The sequence below is a fragment of the Nicotiana attenuata genome, unplaced genomic scaffold, assembly GCF_001879085.1.
Source record: "Nicotiana attenuata strain UT unplaced genomic scaffold, NIATTr2, whole genome shotgun sequence".
NCBI lineage: Eukaryota > Viridiplantae > Streptophyta > Magnoliopsida > Solanales > Solanaceae > Nicotiana > Nicotiana attenuata.
The window spans coordinates 80,895-103,467 of NW_017674074.1; the positions used below are offsets into that span (position 1 = coordinate 80,895).

At 37.4% G+C, this 22,573-nt stretch overlaps 1 protein-coding gene across 1 annotated transcript; it reads left to right on the forward strand.

Annotated features, from left to right (window-relative positions):
- Positions 1 to 15,264: 15,264 nt before the first annotated feature.
- On the forward strand, positions 15,265 to 20,243 carry LOC109217942 (cytochrome P450 CYP72A219-like). Its single transcript, XM_019382240.1, has 5 exons — positions 15,265 to 15,692; positions 17,843 to 18,060; positions 18,254 to 18,498; positions 18,634 to 19,018; positions 19,529 to 20,243. Exons 1-5 carry the CDS (start codon positions 15,410 to 15,412, stop codon positions 19,988 to 19,990), a joined length of 1,593 nt encoding a protein of 530 aa, XP_019237785.1. The 5' UTR covers positions 15,265 to 15,409; the 3' UTR covers positions 19,991 to 20,243.
- The last annotated feature ends 2,330 nt before the right edge of the window (positions 20,244 to 22,573 follow it).

The following is a 22,573-nucleotide window of genomic DNA, read 5'->3' on the forward strand; positions in this document are numbered from 1 at the left end:
TTAGAGAAATGCAAGCCTCAACTGCAAAGAGAGGTTTAGTGAAGCTTCTGCATAGAGATGTGCATCCAAGGCATGCATTGGGGATTGTGCTACATCTTGCAAGGTATCAAGACTAGCACATTTCAAGAACCTGTGACTCGTGCCCATGACATGGAGTTAAGCATGGCCTTCGCTGGAAACGAAAGGCTGCCTATCTATGAGTCTTACAAAGGGAACGACAAGCAAGAAGTCATGAAATGGAGTAAGTCCGTACCCAAGTCTGAAAACAAAGAAGCTATGATTGTGAACACATCACCTGTGAAGTTCACAACGAAGGTGGGCAAGAAACAGAGTACGAAATCCACTTCTTTTCAAGATAAACCAAGTGAGAAGTTGACTCTAAAAGAAATTCAAGAGAATGTGTACCCATTTCTGAATTCTGATACGCCAACAACTTTTGAAGAACTCATCGAGTTAAATCTCATTGAGCTTCCGGAGATGAAGCATCCAAATGAAGCTGATAAAACAAATGACCCAAATTACTGTAAATACCATCGACTTGTGAGCCACCCTCTAGAGAGTGCTTTTTCTTCGGGACAAAGTTATGGACTTGGCTCGTGAAAAGAAGATCGTGCTTGAAGATGAGAAAGCAAGCCCAAACCAAGTCTCTATCACCTTTGGCTCATTCAGTCCGGATGAATTATGTGGTTTTAAAGAAAGTAAAGATGACGAATTACTAGAGAACAACAAAGTTGAAGTCGATCAACCTGATAATGATGAAGGTTGGACGTTGGTGACTCGTCGTAGGTGCCACAGAAGGAGCCCACTAAAAGAATCAATAGAACAACCAACAAGGAATATGATGGTAAAAAGAACAAGGAAATAGAATCCGGTTAGGCGTTTGAAGAAAGAAAAAGTGAGGGTGCACCACCCTTAAAAGTCACGACATCCAGTGACCTTGAAGGATTTCTTTCCATGTTTGTTCCGCATGAAGATTTCCCGTAATGGTAGTGAGGCCTCTTGTTGCAATGATGATAAAGGGGAAGAAAAGAGTGATGACCTACCGTTGGCACCATCTTCAGAAAATCTCATCGAGTCTATTGCTCAAGAAGTTAACGCGTGCGAGGAAAACGTTACGTTCACAAATGACGATCTTATACTAGGTGACACTCTTCATAACCGCACGTTGTACCTGGTTGGCTATATGCGTGATGAAAGGGTAAATCGAATTTTGGTTGATGGAGAATCCTCAGTGAACATCTTGCCAATTTGCATTGTGAAAGAACTTGGTATTCCCATGAACGAACTCTTGGAAAGTCGTGTGATGATCCAAGGATTCAACCAAGGGGGAAAAGAGCCATAGGTGCGATCAGGTTCGGAACCACCATTGAAGATATTCAATCAAGTGCATGGCTTCATGTGATTGATGTAAAGACTTCATACAACGTCTTGCTTGGAAGGCCTTGGATACATGAGAATAAAGTGGTTCTATCTACCTACCATCAATGTTTGAAATGCTACAAGGGTGAAGTTGAGAAGAAGATAGTTGCTGATGACGAGCCATTACCAAGGCTGAGTCACACTTCGCCGATGCAAAGTTCTACTTGAAGAACTGCATTGTGAAGGAGCTAAAAGCTGATGATGTCATGAATGACAAGAATGGCAACCCACAACTAAAAGAGGTGAGGTGACTACTGGTAAAGCCAAAGGTGTTACTGAGGAGGTATAACCTAATGCGAATAAATCCTATAGAAGCGATATTGTGTCTTATGGCAAGAAAGTAACTCATGCACTCCAATATGTCCCTAAAAAGAAAAAAGATGAAGGGGAATCATCTAATCTCCAAACTAACATGCTAAAGGGGTTAACTCTTCCGATCAAACAAATTGAGGCAGTAAAGTTGTCCTCAATGCCGCTTGCAGGGTTTGTGGCCCAAAATTATTTGCATAATGTGGTGCTCCCTAGAAAGCGTACAGATAAAGGTTTTGATCCAAATGCTTACAAGTTATTTGTAAAGGCTGGATATAATCCCAATGAGCCATCAAAGTTATGGAAGCTCCCATCAGAAGCTGCTACAAGGAAACCACGTTAAGGTTTGGGATACAAGCAACCGTCGCCAATATGCATCTTCATAAGAAGGGCGAGCAACAATTATATCACTGTGGAAGATGAATCTGCCGGTTCTAATAGACCTTCAGTCTTTGATCGACTTGGAAAACCAACTGTGAGGACTTCCGTATTTGAGAGATTGGATCCATTAAAGAATGGAAACAAGTTCCATAGATATTATCAAAATACAAGAACACCCGCTTCGCCCAAAATTCAGAAGATCTCTAAGGATTTCCAAAGTCTATTTCCTTCTAGAATGAGGCGACAAACAAAAGTCATGGTTTCGTTTGATGAGGTACTAAAGGTGAATCCATACACTGTGGTCTACACTAAAGAATGTGATGAAGACGAAGAAAGTGTGGGTTCTTCGTATCATGTTACTACACAAGGCGAACATGGTATCTCATCTCTAATGGAGGATGGCAAGAAATTGGAGGATGTTTCACCGTATTATCACATATCCTTTAATGATGGGGACCCTCAAGAAGATGAAGACGCAAAGGATGCTCTGTTTGAAGTTGAAGAAGGGGTAAAGGCAACAGTTGACGCTTTGAAAGAAATAAACCTTGGCACCGGCGAAGAATCGAGGCCCACTTATCTAAGTGCTTTACTAGCAGTCGATGCAGAAAGCACTTATATTGAGTTACTCATGGAGTATAGGGATGTCTTTGCTTGGAGTTATAAAGAGATGCCTGGCTTGGATCCCAAAGTAGCAGTCCACCACCTTGTAGTCAGGAATGGTGCTCGTCCTGTTAAGCAAGCTCAAAGGCGTTTTAGGGCGGACTTGGTTCCCATGATTGAAATCGAAGTTAACAAACTCATCAAAGCTGGCTTTATTCGTGAAGTTAAATACCCAACACGGGTCTCAAGTATTGTCCCTGTAAGGAAGAAGAATGGATAGATTCGAGTGTGTGTTGACTTCAGGGATCTCAATAATGTGTGTCCCAAAAATGAATCCCTGCTTCCTATACCAGAGCTGATCGATCCTACTACTGGTTATGAGGCAATGTCTTTCATGGATGGTTCGTCGGGATATAACTAAATTCGCATGGCACCAAAGGATGAAGAGCTTACTACATTCCGTACCCCCAAGGGTATTTATTGCTACAAGGTAATGCCTTTTGGATTGAAGAACGCTGGTCCTACTTACCAAAGGGATATGCAGAATATCTTTGATAACCTTCTCCATAAGAATGTCGAATGCTATGTGGACGACTTGGTGGTAAAATCAAGAAAGAGGGGCGACCACTTGAAAGACTTGAGGATAGTATTTTAATTGCTCCGGAGGTACCAACTTAGGATGAATCCATTGAAATGCGCCTTTGGAGTTACTTCTGGAAAGTTCCTTGGTTTCAATGTCCGACATCTAGGGATCCAAAATTGATCAAGCCAAAGTGGATGCCATTTTAAAGATGCCTCGGCCTCACGATATTCATGAACTGAAAAGTCTGCAAGGAAAGCTAGCATACCTTGGGAGATTCATCTTAAATTTAGTTGGGAGGGGCCAACCATTCAGTCGCCTTATGAAGAAAGGCGTTCCTTTCAAGTGGGACCAAGTTTGTAGCAATGCCTTTGAAAGCATCAAAACTTACTTGATGAAGCCTCCAGTTTTGGCATGCCCTATACCTTGAAAGCCGTTGATACTATATATTTTAGCACAAGAAAGGTCTGTTGGAGCTCTGTTGGCCCAAGAAAATAGTGAAGGGAAAGAAAACTCCGTTTACTACTTGAGCAGTATGATGACACCAAATGAGCTGAATTATTTGCTAATCGAAAAGTTATGTTTGGCACTAGTCTTTTCAATCCAAAATTTGAAGCACTACTTTCAAGCTCATGACGTTCGTCTTATTTCTAGAGCAAATCCCATCAAGTTTGTGATGTCAAAACCTGTCCTTAGTGATCGACTAGCAAGGTGGTACCTCCAGTTTCAATAATTTGAAATTGTGTACATCCCTCAAAAGGCTATAAAAGGAAAAGCGTTGGCAATTATAGTTCAACCTCCATAGAAGATGTACTTTGATGGTACTACACATCGCGGAGGAGCTAGTGCTGGTGTAGTATTCGTCACTTCTCAAGGTGAAGTTCTACCCTACTCTATTACGTTGACACAACTCTGCTCTAACACTAATACTTGGGCTTGAAATGGTTGTCGAAATGAAGCGGTTGCAATTGCAAGTATTTGGTGACTTTCAGTTGGTGATCAACCAGCTTTTAAGTAGTTACGAGGTCAAGAAACTTGAACTAAGCCCACATCATAATTATGCTAAAAAATTAATGGGATGGGTCGGTGACGTGACTATTCAACATATGCCAAGGAAAGAAAACAAGAAGGTTGATGCTTTAGCTGCTCTAGCTTCATCGTTAACCCTGCCTGATCAAGCGCAAGTTAGTGTCTGCCAAAAATGGGTAGTACCGCCGCCAAATGAGGTTGAAGGTGAAGAAAATGAACTCGGGCATCTTGTCGGTGTTTCTGAAGCTGAGAAAGAAGAATGGTGACAACCCATTATCGACTACTTAAGCTACGGGATACTTCCAGAAAATCCGAGGAGAAGAACTGAAATCTATCGTTGTGCACCTCGCTTCCTTTACTACAAAGATACTCTATGCAGAAGGTCATTTGATGGAGTATTCTTGCGATGCTTAGGGGAAAAAGAAGCACTCCAAGCTCTGCAAGAGGCACATTTTGGAGTATGTAGGTCACATCAGTCTGGACCAAAGCTCCACTTACATATAAAAAGGATGGGATATTATTGGCCAACGATGGTAAAAGATTGCTTGGACTATGCTCGAAGATGCAAGGCTTTCCAATTTCATGCAAATTTTATTCATCAGCCTCCCGAAGTGTTGCACCCGACTACTGCATCCTGGCCGTTTGACGCTTGGGGATTGGATGTTGTTGGACCATTACCAAAGTCCTCTGGTGGGCACCTATTCATCTTGGCTGCAACTGACTACTTCTCAAATGGGCCGAAGCTGTTGCTCTTAAGGAAGTAAAGAAGGAAAATATTGCAAGTTTCATCTGAGTAAACATAATCTATCGCTTTGGCATTCCTCGTTACATAATAGCGGATAATGGCAAGCCATTCAATAATAGGTTGATGAACAAGATTTTTAATCTCGTTGGCTTCAAGCAACGTAACTCTTCTATGTACAATGCCCCAGCCAATGGTCTAGCTCAGGCATTCAACAAGACTCAATGCAACTTGTTAAAGAAAGTCGTCTCCAAATCCAAACAAGATTGGCATGGCCGTATGGAAGAAGCTCTATGGGCATATAGGATAATTCACCGCACACCAACACAAGCGACCCCTTATTCACTTGTCTATGGAGTTGAAGGAGTTTTGCCACTCGAGCGTCATATACCTTCATTATGATTAGATATTCAAGAAGTGATCACTGATGAAGAAAATGCTCGACTTCGATTCGCAGAGTTGGAGGCTCTTGATGAAAAGAGATTGGAAGCTCAAGAGAGTCTTGAATGTTATCAAGCTCTATTGTCTCGCGCCTTCAATATAAGAGTTCGCCTAAGGGGTCCTTTCAAGTAGGAGATCAAGTTATTGCCATACGAAGACCCATTATTACTTCGCATAAACCTGTAGGGAATTTCACTTCAAAATGGGATGGGCCATATGTCGTACAAGAAGCTTACTCAAGTGGGGGCTTACAAGCTAGTTGATGCAGATGGCATGAGAATCGGCCCTATCAATGGCAAGTTTTTGAAGAAGTATTATCCTTGAAATTGCAACGCTCCTTGACGCACGAGCCTAAACTGCATGTTCCTACACTCCTGGCCCGCATGAGTCTAAATTGTGTACGGCCCACCAAAAAAAAGAGTCTGCTAGGTTGAAAACCTCGAAAGAGGCGGCCTAAGCAAAAGTTAAGACAATTAAAAAATTAAAAACAAAATAAATAAATAAATAAATAAATAAATAAATAAATAACCCATTTTGAACTACGGTATGACTTGATCCTCTTCACGAGGTACGTAGGTAGCTTAAAGTTTCATTCTGAGTTCAGTCGCATAAGTTCAAAAGATACATAATCCCCCAATCATTGTTCGTGAAGTATAATGGAATGTAATCCATTCAACTAGCACTTGAAAATCGAGTTGAGATACTATTCTTCTACTGAACTTTGGATCCCATTTGATTTAAAGGGGGCAAGCCTCTGTGGTAAATTGGTGTCTTCAACGGAATGATTTTAGTCTTTTAGGAGGCTACTAAGTATTTGAATTGAAGCCTGGAGATTCACTATGTCTTCATGTTTACCAAATCCTTAAGTCTTCCGGTCTTCATGTTCTCCGCTCTTCAAGTTGAAATATTTAATTCTCAAGTTCTTCAGGTTGAAGCGTCAAAGTCCGCTATATCTTCAAGTCCATCAAATCTTCAAGTTTGTAGGTCTTCAAGTTGAAGTCTGCAAAGTCCGCCATGTGTTCAAGTTGATGTCATCAAGTCCACCAAGTCTTCGAGTTGAAGCTTTCTAATTTTTCAATCTTAAGGTGGACATGTTAGCCCACTGCACCTTAAGTTGGCTTCTTCACGGGTTTATCCTTAAAAGGAACTATAATTTTCTAATCTTAAGGTGGGCATGTTAGTTGTTTTGCACCTTAAGTTGGTCTCTTCGCGAGTTTGTCCTTAAAAGGAACTATAACTTTCCAATCTTAAGGTGGACATTTAAGTTCCTTTGCACATTAAGTTGGCCTCTTTATGGATTTACCCTTCTATATGCTGCCATGAATTTGTCCTCCATATGATGTTGAGGATTTCACCATCTATTTGTTGCCATGGACTTGTACTTCGATATGCCGTATGAACCTTTACGTCCTGAAATGGCCTCCGATTTTTGGGCGGAGATGAGTATCCATCTCTTCACACCTCAAGAGCAATCTCTCCGATAGTCGGGTCGCCTTGAGAGTAATCGATAGTCGGGTCACTTTGAGAGTAATCAATAGTCGGGCCACTTTGAGAGTAATCTCTTTGATAGTCGTTGCAAAGATATTTCGTGCATCGCACGAATATAGAGACTAGTACTATATTAAAAGCACGAATGCACTTAGCAAAATATCGTTCATTTTTTTACCCTTTTAAAAATAGAGTACACAGTAGACAAATAGTCATTTGTTTTCCTAATATCTAGGACTTTATAATTACCTAAATTTCTATATTATATTTTTTCTTATTTAAACTATATAATATAGCATATTTATACAAGAAATACCAGCATAATTAAAGTGGGAAACTAGCGAGTACGAACTCCTTTAAGGTTAGAAGTGTTGTTTTTGTTTTAGAATTTTGGTAGTTAATTCTTTAGGAAAAAAAATAAAATAAAATTAATTGAAAGAGAATAAGTAGGAAGCAAATAAAGTCTCGTGCGGTTAGAACTCTTTTAAAAAAATATAGAAAAATATTACTCTTGTTGTGTGAATATTTCAAAGGTTATTCACTATCCTCTTTAGAACAAATAACTTAAAATAATTAAAGGAAACATGTGCATTAAAATTTACCAATAAAAGAATTGATTTAGTTTTAAGTCGAAAATTGTTGAAGTTTCCTATACATCGTAAATCAAACCTATAAACCTAGCATGATGAGTAAAAAAAATATATATCTATAAATAGGTTTACAAAAGATAGGAATACAATTTTTAACTAATTACAATTATATTATAGTAATAATAAACTATAATGTATGTTAAATTTTTTGTTGAAGTTATACATGTTAAAGCACAAACCCAGTTAGATAATTGAAGCATAAATAAGATACCAAAATTTATACTCTAAATTAATAGTAATAAATTGAACCTTCTCTTTATAAGAAATTTAAGGATGATGTTGTAAAAAAACAAAGTATATTATAACTAAGTCGTCATTTTTAATGTTTTTCTTTTCTTGCATTTAGTCAAATGATAGCCTCACTATATTTTTTTTTTTATATTATACTATTTGTAGTAGATATTAACTCAATCTTAATTACTTTTTTGAGAAAATGACCCTCTGTAATCCCTCAAAATTTTAATAGCCCATGTTTTTTTTCATTGACCCGAAATGGCCCTCCGGTCCAAACATATTACATCTAATAGCCCGAAATATCTATTTTGTATATCTTTTTTTATAGTGATAGTCTATTTTGAATATATTTTGCATAGTGACAGTCTATTTAGTATATTTTTTGTATAGTGACAGTCTATTTTGCATATTTGTATATGACAGTCTATTTAGTATATATTTTGTATAATGACAGTCTATTTTGTATATATTTTGTATAGTGACAGTCTATTGTATATAAACTTATAGAGACAGTCTATTTAGTATATTTTTGTATAGTGACAATCTACTTTATATATGTTTTGTATAATGACAATCTATTTTCTATAATGACAATCTGATCTCAATCCTTCACTCAGATTGCTCCAAATCAGCTTCATGAACCATTGAAGGTTTATACTCCCGAGTCCAAAATACCTCTGCAGTAGCCCACACTTTTTCATTATAGAAGCCTAATCTGAATTGACCCACTTTTGGTCTCTTATGTTGCTGCAAGCCCATAAATTCATATGTGATGCTAGTTGAGTGATTCAGCTCAATGTTTCGCAAAGTGTGAGCCACATCATCAACTACCTAAAATCAGTAGAAATAATTTCATCTTTATTAATAACACTCTAGATTAATTAACTGCGTTGAATTCAGTACTATTTTTTTTCATATGACAAATCAATATTTTTTACCACGGTTGCCTTGAATAGGGGAGGATTCAAATAACGAACTGGAGTAGCATCCCCGACAAGAAAATCCATGAGAACTCCAAAGTATGGTACCGTCTTATATACCTTTGTACAAGGCTTTCACCCCCAATCTTTCATGATAACCGAGTATATTGTGGGCCAGATGTATAATTTGGTGGCTGGCCACTAGAAGTACTTTTGGGCTATAAAATGTATATTGTAAATTTGGGCTACCGGATGTTATAAATTTAGTCCGAGTGACTAAAAATGAATTTCGCTAATTAATTATTCTATATTCCTCGTATCAAACGAGAATTATTTTTTGGGCAACCTCTGCTCTTTTTACTGGGCCAAAATGGACCCAGGCTAAAGCCCATAAAACTTGGGTGAAGTACAGAAATAACCCTCAAAGTGGATATCTTGAATTTTTTTCATGCTTGTTCCATAGGCAAAATTTTAAGTTTAACAAGTGGTGCCACTCTCATTTGCCCATACGATCAACACTTTTAATTTTGAAATTCTGCTCATAGAACAAGCGGAAATCAAAAGTTAAAGGACCACCACATAAAGTGTCGCATTTATGTTTTAGTAAAGGTTCATCCTATAACAATGGTCTATAACTTCGGAGCCATTTATTTAGATGAAGACTGCAAAGACAAACGATAAAATAATAAACAATAAAAGTGTTCCATTATTATATACGAACAAAATCTAGGACATGTTATAAAATAAAGACTTTAAAGTAAAGAAATCAAAGGCAAGTATAGAGAGAGATTGATATTATTCAACTTCAAACTGATGTACATAATGAACTGAAATCTCTTCTATTTATAGAAGAAAGGAAGCTGTTGTGTAAGCTGCTACTGTAAGCTACTGTGTAAGCTACTACAAGCTGCTGTGTAGCTGCTACTACAAGCTGCTGTGTAAGCTACTACAAGCTGCTGTGTAAGCTGCTACTACAAGCTGTTGTGTAAGCTACTACAAGCTGCTGTGTAAGCTGCTACTGTACCAGATATGGATAATCTTATACTAAGAGTAATATTTATCCATAACGGAGTACTGAAAGGATAAGCTTATTATACCCGGTATGGATAATCTTCTACCGGAAGTAATGTTTATCCATAACTGGGTACCGAAGTGATAAGCTTCTGCAGGAGGCTTATTTCCAATAGAGTACTAAATAGATAAACATATTTACGGCGGAGCCCCATATGGATAAACTTCTTCAGGAAGCTTATTTACAACGGAGTATGAACATCCATAATATAATATATTTATAACACTCCCCCTTGGATGTTCATTAAAAGATAATGTGCCTCATTAAAACCTTACTAGGAAAAACCACGTGGGAAAAAAAATCCTAGTGAAGGAAAAAGAGTACACATATTTAGTAATACGCATTGCTAGGTGCCTCATTAAAAATCTTATAAGGAAAACCCCATGGGAAAAAACCTCAGTAAGGAAAAAAGAGTGCATTGCGTATTTTACTCCCCCTGATGAAAACCTTGTTTCAAATATTTGAGTCTCCGCATTCCAATCTTGTATACCATCTTCTCAAAAGTTGAAGTTGGCAAAGATTTAGTGAATAAATCTGTTGGATTATCACTTGAACGGATTTGTTGCACATCAATGTAGCCATTTTTCTGAAGGTCGTGTGTGTAGAATAATTTTGGTGAAATGTGCTTCGTTCTGTCTCCTTTTATAAATCCTTCCTTCAATTGAGCTATGCACGCAGCATTGTCTTCGTATAAAATTGTGGGTCTTTTCTCACATTCCAAACCACATTTTTCTCGAATAAAATAAAGTATTGATCTCAACCATACGCATTCCCTACTTGCTTCATGAATAGCTATTATCTCAGCATGATTTGAAGAATTAGCAACAATAGATTGCTTTGTGGAGCACCATGATATGACAGTACCTCCATATGTAAACACGTACCCGATTTGAGATCGAGCTTTATGGGGATCAGATAAATAACCTGCATCTGCATAACCAACAAGATCTGCACTATCTTTATTAGCATAAAACAAACACATATCAAGAGTTCCCTTTAAATATCGCAGTATATGCTTAATCCCGTTCCAATGTCTTCGTGTAGGAGAAGAACTGTATCTTGCTAGTAAATTAACAGAAAATGCTATATCAGGCCTTGTAGCATTAGCAAGATACATTAGTGCACCAATTGCACTGAGATAGGGTACTTCGGGACCAAGGAGTTCCTCATCCTCTTCTGGAGGTCGGAACAAATCCTTATCCACCTCAAGTGATCGAACAACTATTGGTGTACTCAATGGGTGCGCTTTGTCCACGTAAAAGCGTTTTAAGACCCTTTCTGTATAGGCAGATTGATGGATAAAGATCATGTCCGCTAAATGTTAAATTTGCAGACCAAGACAAAGTTTTGTCTTTTATCTCAAATTCTTTCTTAAGATATTCAATTGCCTTTTGGAGCTCTTCTGGAGTTCCAACAAGATTTATGTCATCAACATAAACAGCAAGTATATCAAATTCTGAATACATGGACAAATAACATCATATATGTAACTTTCTTTCAGCAAATATTCACTGAGGCGATAATACCACATATGCCCATATTGCTTTAAACCGTACAAAGATCTTTATAATTTGATCGAGTACATTTTCTGAGACTTTGAATTATATGCTTCAAGCATTTTAAATCCTTCAGGGATCTTCATATAGACTTAATCAAATGAGTCATATAAGTTATGACTTACATTTAAATGGCGTGACATCTTCAGGTGTCTGGACTACAGGTCCGATCCTCACAATCTTTTATAATATTGTGCACTATATTGTATCAAATATATCGTCGACGATCACTTTGTATCGGTTTGTAAGCGACATAACTTGTTGAGATCTCATCACTTTCTTTATTTTCATGTACTTGAACTTCTTCTGGAGTTTCATGAAATGTTATGTCGTGGGCTCTTCTAGAGCTTATTTCCTCCTCATTATGATCATTTTGATCATTAGCTCCTTATCATTTTTCAATGATTGTTACCTTTGGAACCGATTGGTCTACCACGCTTCATGCGTACAGTAAACTCTATACTTCAGGGACTTTAATTTTAATAGGAGCATTTGCAGCTGAAATATGATATTAAATTTTGGATCAGCAAATGCTTCTGGCATTTGACTTGGATTATCTTCTAAGTGAGGATCATATTAATGATAATTCGATTCATATAGCATATTTTCAGCTGTTTATTCCATCCCCCAAATGTTAGAAAAACTAACATATATCCCCAATCTTCTTTGGGAAACATATCTTTGTGTATTGTGGTAGAAAAATTAATCATAAACCACACATCAAAAGATAGAAAAAATATTTGATTTCTGATCCAAAACCAATTATGAGGAGAGGACTTTATCATATATTGTTGGTCTGATGCATACAAGTGTTGCTGTATGCAATTTAGAATATCTTAGACCAACATATGAAGCTTTGTTCTCATAAGTAATAGTTTAACCATTAGTAGGAGGTATTCAATGATAAACCAGCTTGGATATAAACCAGCATTATCAAGATGAACTGTCTTGATTTCATAATCTGAAAGTTATGCTCTTAATTGAGAAAAGCAATCTCAAATGCCAAACTGCAGGTTGACAATAAACATACATGTAACCATCTTATATATACATCTATAAGTGGTTCACATGACAGGTGAATGGGCCCATATTCACCTTTTATATATTTCAGAATTCAGGGGTTTAGTCCCAACTTTAGCCGGTATAATCAATTTATTATGAGAACAAGCAGCACAAGAGAATTCTTGAAGAATCTTCTGGTTCCTCAGTATATGTTTATCTGAATTCTCAAATAGCTCTTTTAAAAATGGCAAATGAAAACTTCAAGTTTATCATGGAATGTGCTATCTCTTAGTAAACTTCTGGTTTACTATGGCACAAACTTTTGCATTAGTAAACTCCTGATTTATTGTGACTATTTTTGTATAAGTAAATTTCTGATTTATTGTAGCTGCTTTTGTATTAGTAAACTTCTGGTTTACTGTGATATATGATGTAGTACAAATTAAAAAATAAGGCGGGTAACTTCTCACATACATATTATTTTACCCCCTATGATTGTGGAAACATGAAGATTTTCAATCTTTCAATCATTTGTAGTCTCAATATGATAGTCATTTGTATTAGTAAACTTCAGGTTTACTACAACATATGTTTTGACCATAATCACATAATATGAATGACATATTTGTACATAAACTCTTCGAGAGCCTTCATTTATTATCCACAATTTAATATTTATCAGACACTACTGGTGTCATGTGTCTTCTAGATAAACAGTTAGCTCTTCAGGAGTTGTTGATAAATTATGTACTACCAAATAGTGCTCAGACACTTCTGGTGTCATGAGAGAAAATCATAATCAAATTAACAATATAAAGATAATTCTAAATTTATAAATATAAGAAATTAAGAATTTCAGTATTTTTACCACCAACTTTGTGACAAATATCTCCTTCAGGGAGAAACTCCATTAACATCTGAATATTTTATATCAAAGGGGCAACCACATAGTCATTACATCCTTCAGGGAAGGATACATAAGTTGTTATTTCCTTCAGGGAACTCGATAACTAACCAGAACATATTAATGTGGTTGTTGTAGAAAGCATTCTACAAGAATACTTTTGCCTTGGAATGATATTTAATAAAATTTTCCAAGATATTTTACGTACAACGGGTACGCGCGACAATGATCTTTATGCCACAAAAACAAGATTTATATCCTTTGTTATTCTATCTCTTCATTCGCTAGGGCTCCTATGAGGACATGAGTTGTGGTATTTCTTCATTCACTCCAGGGAATGAAAATGTGCTTCAACAATAACTTTGAATAGCTTATTATTTTGTTTAAGCACAGAGAGACACAATTTCATAATATTTTCTTGCTTCAGGAGAGAATGTCAATTGTGTTACTTCTTCAGGAGTAAATTTAAAATACGAAAAAATGAGTATATATTCTCTCAATCATATTACCTCTTCTGGAGCTGAATTGTAATATATTCATATCAAAAGCGCGTTCATATTTACGAGCTTTATTAATATTGTCACATTCACTTCGGGGAATGGATTAATATTTATCAAAAGTTCTCATCCTTCAGGAAATAGAAGATAATTATCTGAACGTGCATTAATCACACCAAATCGTGTGATGCTTCAACCTCTTTTAAGATAATGCTACTTCAGGAGCAAATCGAGGCATGCAAGTAATATAGAGAAATTTTCTCTAGCTTATCTTCAATTGTAACCATAGGAAGCCTAAATTATCACTTCTGGTGGTTATAGGCATATACCACTTCTGGTGGTTAACAAAATTTAGTTACAATGAGATATACAAAACATAACCACTTCTGGTGGTTATATATTTCTTGCAAACTCTGCTGGAGTTTAAGTGGATCTAACAATGTTATCCACTTTATAATCCTTTATTAAGATAATAAGGATGAAAACTAATACCAAAATAGGTACTGTATACGTAGCATATAACCAAGCAAGCGATGATAAAGATATTAAACAAAATATAAGCAAAAAGCTCAAATTACTTTACACAAATTTGGCCACTCGAGACGTAAGTGATATCCACATCACTATTGCCACGGAGAAAAGCTCATCACCTCAAGGATATAACCTACCTTATGATGCTCGGAGTGAACAAGATCTAACCACGGACGTAAGAGTGTCGCCTTACATCAGAGATGAACACCGAAATAGAAATTAAATTCGAAGTAAGTGCTCAAAATGGCAGAGTCTCGTGCTGATAACGTGTTATAAAATAAAGACTTTAAAGTAAAGAAATCAAAGACAAGTATAGAGAGAGAGAGATTGATATTATTCAACTTCAAACTAATGTACATAATAAACTGAAATCTCTTCTATTTATAGAAGAAAAGAAGCTGCTGTGTAAGCTGCTACTGTAAGCTGTTGTGTAAGCTACTACAAGCTGCTGAGTAAACTGCTACTACAAGTTGTTGTGTAAGCTACTACAAGCTGCTGTGTAAGCTGCTACTATAAGCTGCTGTGTAAGCTACTACAAGCTGCTCTGTAAGCTGCTACTATACCAGATATGGATAATCTTATACTAAGAGTAATGTTTATCCATAACGGAGTACTGAAAGTATAAGCTTATTATACCCGGTATGGATAATCTTCTACCGGAAGTAATGTTTATTCATAATCGGGTACCGAAGTGATAAGCTTCTGCAGGAGGCTTATTTCCACTAGAGTACTAAATAGATAAACATATTTACGACGGAGCCCCAGGAAGCTTATTTATAACGAAGCATGAACATCCATAATATAATATATTTATAACGGGACACATTTAGTCAATCAGATGAGAAGTACAACTTTATTTTATAATCGCTTTATGAAAAGTTTCGAAAGATCTGAAAATGACACCAATACCATATCCGAGTAGTTGAAATCTGTGATTTTGTCGGATTCTCACTTTCGCTCGTCACTGATGACGACCATGATTTCTTACCCCTTACGAAAATGGTAGGTATATCATGTGCAAGGCGTAGAAAGAGAACAGTTAGTGAGTGAAAAAATGGAGTCTGTTCAAATCATTGTAACAGCATCTTGTGCTGCCATAATAATTACTCTTGTGGTGTGTATATGGAGAGTGCTGAATTGGGTTTGGTTCAGACCAAAGAAGCTGGAAAAGCTACTGAAGAAACAAGGTCTCAAAGGCAATTCCTACAGGATTTTGTATGGGGATATGAAGGAGCTTTCTGGTATGATTAAGGAAGCTAACTCCAAACCCATGAATCTTTCTGATGATATAGCCCCAAGATTGGTCCCTTTCTTTCTTGATACCATCAAGAAATATGGTATGTTTCACTAATCCCTAGCTCACTATTTAGTTGGCTGAATAATTTGGATCTCTTTCTCAAATGAATATTTACAACTGAGTTGGATTAAAAGTTGTGTCAAGATTTTTAATTTGTTCAAGTATAGATCAAAACCAAAATTTCACTGTTTTTTCAAAACCAAACCTAGTTCACCTTAGCTCCATATTGTGTTAGGGGTAAAGTTTTCTTGTCTGGATATAACAACAATAGACCCAGTGTGATCCCACTTGGGTCTGGGTAGGTAGTACGCACACCTTAGCCCTACCTTTAATAAGACAAAGATAGAGAGGCTGTTTCCGAAAGACCCTCAACACAGAAAGATAAAAGGATGGGAAGGTTATGATGCAAAACAGAGAATCTGGTTATGGCCCATCCATTGTTGTCCCTTTGTTGAATTCTCTGGCTTAATTGATGAAGTTGGATGTATAATTTGTATAGCTTGTACTTAAATCCCCAAACTATTGGGGGTTTTACTCACTTCAGCGCCCTCAGCTTTGTTTTTAGGCACTAAACAAAAAGGAAGGCAAAGATTGCTTGATTAAACTGAACTCTGACCATACTGTCACCAACACAGTCTCTAAGATGCTAAGTTAAGCGTCTCCTCAAAGGTGGCTTAACTCAAGCAAGCAACAGCTATGCAAAGTATGCCTCAAGTGCGACGAAGCGTTAGCGGATAAGGTCAGTGTTTGGCCAAACAACACTTGGAACGCATAGGCCAGACAAATGAGAAGCTTTGGGGAAGGAGGAAAACACCCATTTTATTGATTATCATACAAAGATATATATATATATATATATATATATATATATATATATATACACACACACACACACACACACTTACAAGGTTTACAAGTAAGACTACACACAAGAACACAAGACTAGGACATTAGAACAAGGGTTTTGGTGTGTAGTATGTTGGACTGTGCGGCTAGCTGCTCATGGATATCAAGGAGGGGTCTTCCCTATTTTTAGGCTTCCTTGCAGATTTCAAGAACCCTCAAAGTCGATAGAAAACCTCCCTAAAGTCGGTGGGCACTGGGCAGCCCCATTTATCCAAGGGCGACTCCTCTTAGGCCAACAACAACAACGACATGCCCGGTGAATTCCCACAAGTGGGGTTTGGGGAGGCTAAGATGTACGCAACCTTACCCTTACACTGGAAGGGCAGAGACTATTTTTGATAGACGCTCGGCCCTCCTCTTAGGCCCTTGTAGAATTCCTGCAAGTTGGTGGGTGCTTCCAATGGCCTTGCTGCCCTATTGCTGACTTCCTTTGATATGTCTGGACCCTCTTGGATATTTTTTGAGTTTTTTAGTCTTCTAGGAGCCTTTGGGATCCTTACGGAACATTATAGAACTTTCCGACTGGCAATGTAGTGCGCCTAGTGTACTTGGCACAGTTTTATCTCCTCTTTCTCGTGCTCCAATGAGCTTCCTCAAATTTATGAGGCATGTTGCTCCAAGACAACTGTTAATATGTTCCGTCCGCACTTGCACATCTCTTCATGTCCCGATTGTTGGCCACACCCACAAGTCACACTATTGGCGTTCATCTTGCCCCGTGGTTGCTCCAAGCTCCTTTTCGGTGTCTTGTTTTGCTTATCCACCTCCTTTGTTACCTTGTGGACCTCTTGGCTTGCATGAAACATCGGTGCATTCGGCGGGCCTTAACATTACGCCTAGGTACAATTTGCTGTGTGTGGTTTGTTGAACTTTTCCAGAATAAAACAAGTTAAACATTTATCCTGTTTGGTCTAGATTATCGAATAGTTTCTGTTTGTTTAGATAAAAGATTATGTGATAACTCTAAAATAATCAATTGCTTTGAAGGAACAACTTGTCGTTAGCAAATGATTGTTACTAATGAAACTGATTTAAATTGAAGCACCTTATAATATCAGCTATAATTGTTATCCAAATTTAACCGGCCTATATTCTTATCGCAAAAGCTGCCATTTTTCCCTTGGAAGGTTAGATTTTGGAACATGGGGTTTGAAGAAGTTGCTTGGTGCCTTCTTCCTTCCTGTTCTGTTCATCTTTCAAAAGCCCCTGTTACTTTCATTTTTTATGGTGGATATATGTTCATCTTCAATTTGGAGTAGTTAATTGGGAAAAATCTGCTTGCAGGGAAAAAATCCTTTGTATGGTTGGGTCCAAAACCGCTGGTGTTTATCATGGACCCCGAGCTTATAAAGGAAGTATTCTCCAGAAACTATCTGTATGAAAAGCCTCATTCAAATCCATTAACCAAGTTACTGGCGCAAGGACTTGTAAGCCAAGAGGGAGACAAATGGGCCAAACATAGAAAAATCATCACTCCGGCCTTCCACCTGGAGAAGCTAAAGGTTTGTAACTGCAATAGATTCTCCTTAAGTAGTCCATTTTTATCTTTTCTTTCATCGAAACAACAACTTACTCTTGATTCTGATTCTTTTTGGAGGTACTTGTTTGGAACCATTTTGCATTCCTAATTACAAAGTCGGAACATTTTGAATAAGTGTCCCTTCATTGGCTTTCTCTTAACTATTTCTTAAACAGCATATGCTTCCAGCTTTTTGTTTGAGCTGTACTGAGATGCTGAGCAAATGGGAAGACATTGTTGCAGTTGAGGGCTCACATGAGATAGATATATGGCCTGGCCTTCAACAATTAAGTAGTGATGTGATCTCCCGGACAGCCTTTGGCAGTAGCTATGAAGAAGGTAGAAGAATATTTGAACTTCAAAAGGAACAAGCTCAACATTTTATGGAAGCTATACGCTCCGTTTATATTCCAGGCTGGAGGTAATTTGCTCTAACTATAGCCATAGTACTCACTGGGCAGTGCAACATGATTAACTCCTGCTCTTATGTTTGATAATTTGTTGATGCATATCTCTTTCCCTTTTTTGATTTCTTGCTTATTAAACTGTTTGACAGGTTTTTGCCAACAAAGAGGAACAGAAGAATGAAGGAAATTGAAAAGGATGTTCAAGCCTCAATTAGAGGTATTATTGATAAAAGAGTAAAGGCAATGAAAGCAGGAGAGGTGAATAATGAGGATCTGCTTGGTGTATTGCTGGAATCTAATTTTAAAGAAATTGAACAGCATGGAAACAAGGATTTTGGAATGAGCATTGAAGAAGTCATTCAAGAGTGCAAGTTATTCTATTTTGCTGGCCAAGAAACTACATCAGTATTGCTTGTATGGACTCTAATATTGTTGAGCAGGCATCAGGATTGGCAAGCACAGGCCAGAGAAGAGGTGTTGCAAGTCTTTGGAAGTCAGAAACCAGATTTTGATGGATTAAATCGTCTAAAAATTGTAAGTGTTCTAGTTAGTCGGTTCAATTTCTCAGCCATGGATTTGCCTGTTATTGCTATTATGCAGTGCTTAAATTAGAAATGAATTAGATGTTGCTTCTAATGTTTGATACTAGACTGGATATAGCCATGTTGCAAGTCATTTCTATAGCCATGAGCATGGGCAGATTATATTGGTTGTGGGTGCCTCCGCACCATTGCTTCAGCTTAAACTCTAAAACAATTTTTTTAAAAAGGTATAGTCATACTAATTTCATACTCATTTTGACAAAGGAGTAATGGTGCAGTGGTACTAAGCAACCACGTACTTAAAACTCTAGATCCTCTTATGAACATGAGAGACAACTCAGCTCGTCAAGAAAGGGGATAAAAAGTAGTTTGCTCATATACGGACTAGTTGCAAGCTAGATAAGTACTTCACTGATAGGAATTAGTTTTGACACAAAAATTTAAACCTATATCAAGTCATTTTTCATGCTATGTATTGATGGAGGAGAACTTCTTGCTGCAGGTTACGATGATCTTGTACGAATCTTTAAGGCTCTATCCCCCAGTAGTGTCACTTACTCGACGGCCTAAGGAAGACACTTTATTAGGAGATGTATCTCTACCAGCAGGTGTGCTAATCTCCTTACCAGTGATCTTGTTGCATCATGATGAAGAGATATGGGGTGAAGATGCAAAGAGGTTCAAGCCAGAGAGATTCAGAGATGGAGTCTCAAGCGCAACAAAGGGTCAAGTCACTTTTTTCCCATTTACTTGGGGTCCCAGAATATGCATTGGACAAAATTTTGCCATGTTAGAAGCAAAGATGGCTTTGGCTATGATCCTACAATGCTTCTCCTTCGAACTGTCTCCATCTTATGCGCATGCTCCTCAGTCCGTAATAACTATGCAACCCCAGTATGGTGCTCCACTTATTCTGCACAAAATACAGTTTATTACTTGTAAGCAGTGTCTCAGTTTAAGTTAAGCGAGTCCCAAATGTTTAGTTAAGGCTTGTAGAACTGCAAAATGGAACTGCATTTGCACTCGTGTACTGTAGATTTTTGTAATTGGAATAGCTGATTGTTTATTTTAGAGTTTTAAGTTCTGTGTGCATGGAATTTTTACGTCATTAAGTAAAATTCACGTGCAACAAGTAACTTGTCATAGTAAGCTTGATATCATGAGCTTAGAAAAAGAGTACCAACTTATTATAGTCAGAGGTGGATATATTATTTGAAGTTTATGAGTTCAAAATGTCAGAGAATGCACTAATTATTTGAGTAACTGGGATCGAAACTTAGTAGATTTTTCAATACATATATAGAGTCCAGCCAAAGCTAATAAATTGCAAAGATAGTAGAATAATTCTTTACAAAATTCAGCTTCATCTACTTTTTCAAATAATTTTACTACTAGTAGACAAGTGCATAAAAAGGAACAAAAAGATTCATGAGCGAATTTCTTTTGGGGAAGAGTTAATACACCAAAAGTCTCCTAAATGTGCTCGTTTTGCAAGTTTCATACTTAAACTATTTGAGGCTTCTATAATCCCGACCACATTGTTCTCATATGTTAAAAAAAAAAAGAAAAAAGCTTAATTCCACGTGTATTATATGACAGTTTTAAAAGGGATTTTTGGAGGGTGAAAGTCAGGCAACACATCATTTTCGTTGGGGGGAGGGTGGTATTTTAATATGAGAACAACGTGTAGGGATGGTAATGGGGCGGGGCGGGTTTGGCAAAACCCACAAAAATTTCAACCCGCCCAGCATAGTTATTTTTTCAGTTTTCAACCCGCCCCGCCTTGCATAGTTATTTTTCAGTTATTTTTTTTTTCTAAAACAAACTAGTTTGACATTTTATTATCTATATCATATCATATCATCATATTATACTAAAAGTGGGAAGCTCCCAAGTCTAAAGTTAATTCGGAAAAGGGCCTAAACTACCCCTATCGTTTGCTAAATGGTTTATAAATACTCTCCGTCCATCTATTCGTCCAAAAAAAATACACGACGTTAATTCTATTAACAAAAATACCTCCGCGACTAACGGCAGAATTGGTGGGTCTTTCATTTAATGACATGGAGATTTTTAACTGGGCCACGTGGCAATCTTTGACTGGAACAAAAAATAGATATTATTTCAACCCATTTACTTATCCGACCCATTTACAAAAAATGGGTGGTATCTATCACACCCATTCCCACTCATTTGACCTCCCCCTTTCTTCTTCTCCAATCATAAACCCCATCTTTGGGAAATGAACACGCCAAGAACTCATGCAGCAGTGAAGGTGTTGGCCCAAGTAAAGGTTAGTTTTGAACCAAGTAAAGGTTAGTTTTGAAGACTGACAAAGGAACTCAGACATGAACCAGGTCCATCCAGTGGTACATCCCTCAGGTGCACAAAAACGGGCAGATTCAAGCATGTGGGTTGCACGTGAAGGAGATAAGCTTAACTTGGTGTATTTAATATCTCCTGATCGAAAAGGTTGCATAATTGATAAGGAGAAGGAGTCCTTAATCAAAGAGAACACTATCCAAGATAGGGAAGGAGTTAGAAGTTGAAATCAACTAGAACTCTTCCACCAAGGAAGAGTTGCATCAGAACTCTAGTTATTTCTTCATCTACTAACTCTATAAATTGCAGGATGTTCTCACATTAAAGTGTTGCACAAAAACGCAGAAGTTAAACGTGAATTGGGAGCAAAATAGCAAGGCTTTTTGCAAGAAGTTCGTGTGTTATTCAAGTGTGCAAACCAGAAGCTACATGAACCAGATTGAAGAACCAGCTCCATAAAGAGTTTTATGTGTCTTTTCAATTGCAGTAGGTGTTTTCATATTGTACCTTTCAGCTTTATCTAGAAGCAATTGTAATAGGTATTTTGAGTATTCAAGTTAGAGTTAACTTGAAATTGTCACAGCAGTTAGAGGTTGGTTGCTACAACGGGATTAGAGTTAATCCTTAGGTTTACAAAGAGTTTTGTAAATGCTGTTTTGGCTCAGTGATTTTAGTGGAAGTTTGGGAAAATCCTACTGAGTAGTAGGTCGTGATTTTTTCACCTTTTGAGCCAGGTGTTTTCCACGTAAAAATCTTTGTATTCTTTATTTTTTGTATTTATTATTCCGCAAACAGCAGTAGTTAGTATACCTAGAAGAACCAGGTTCTTCTAGAGCGAAAATTGGGTACCACACAAATCACCCCCCTCTTGTGTGGTATTGACGTTTAGAACATCAATTGGTATCAGAGCAGGTTATCCTTGAAGAGGCTAACACCTTAGGAAAAGATCAACATGAGTGCACCACCTGGGAACTGGGAAGGGCAATCCACTGCTAGGCCTCCACTCTTCAATGGTTAGTATTATTCTTAGTGGAAGAACAGGATGAGGGATCACATCATAGGGGAAGACTATGAACTCTGGGACATAGTCACTGATGATCCTCTAGCAACCACAAAGAAGAATACTGAAGGAGTTGATGTGCCAAAGATAAGAGCTGACTGCACTGCTGAAGACCTGAAAAAGTGGGAGAAAAATGCTAAGGCCAAGAAATGGCTTGTGTGTGGA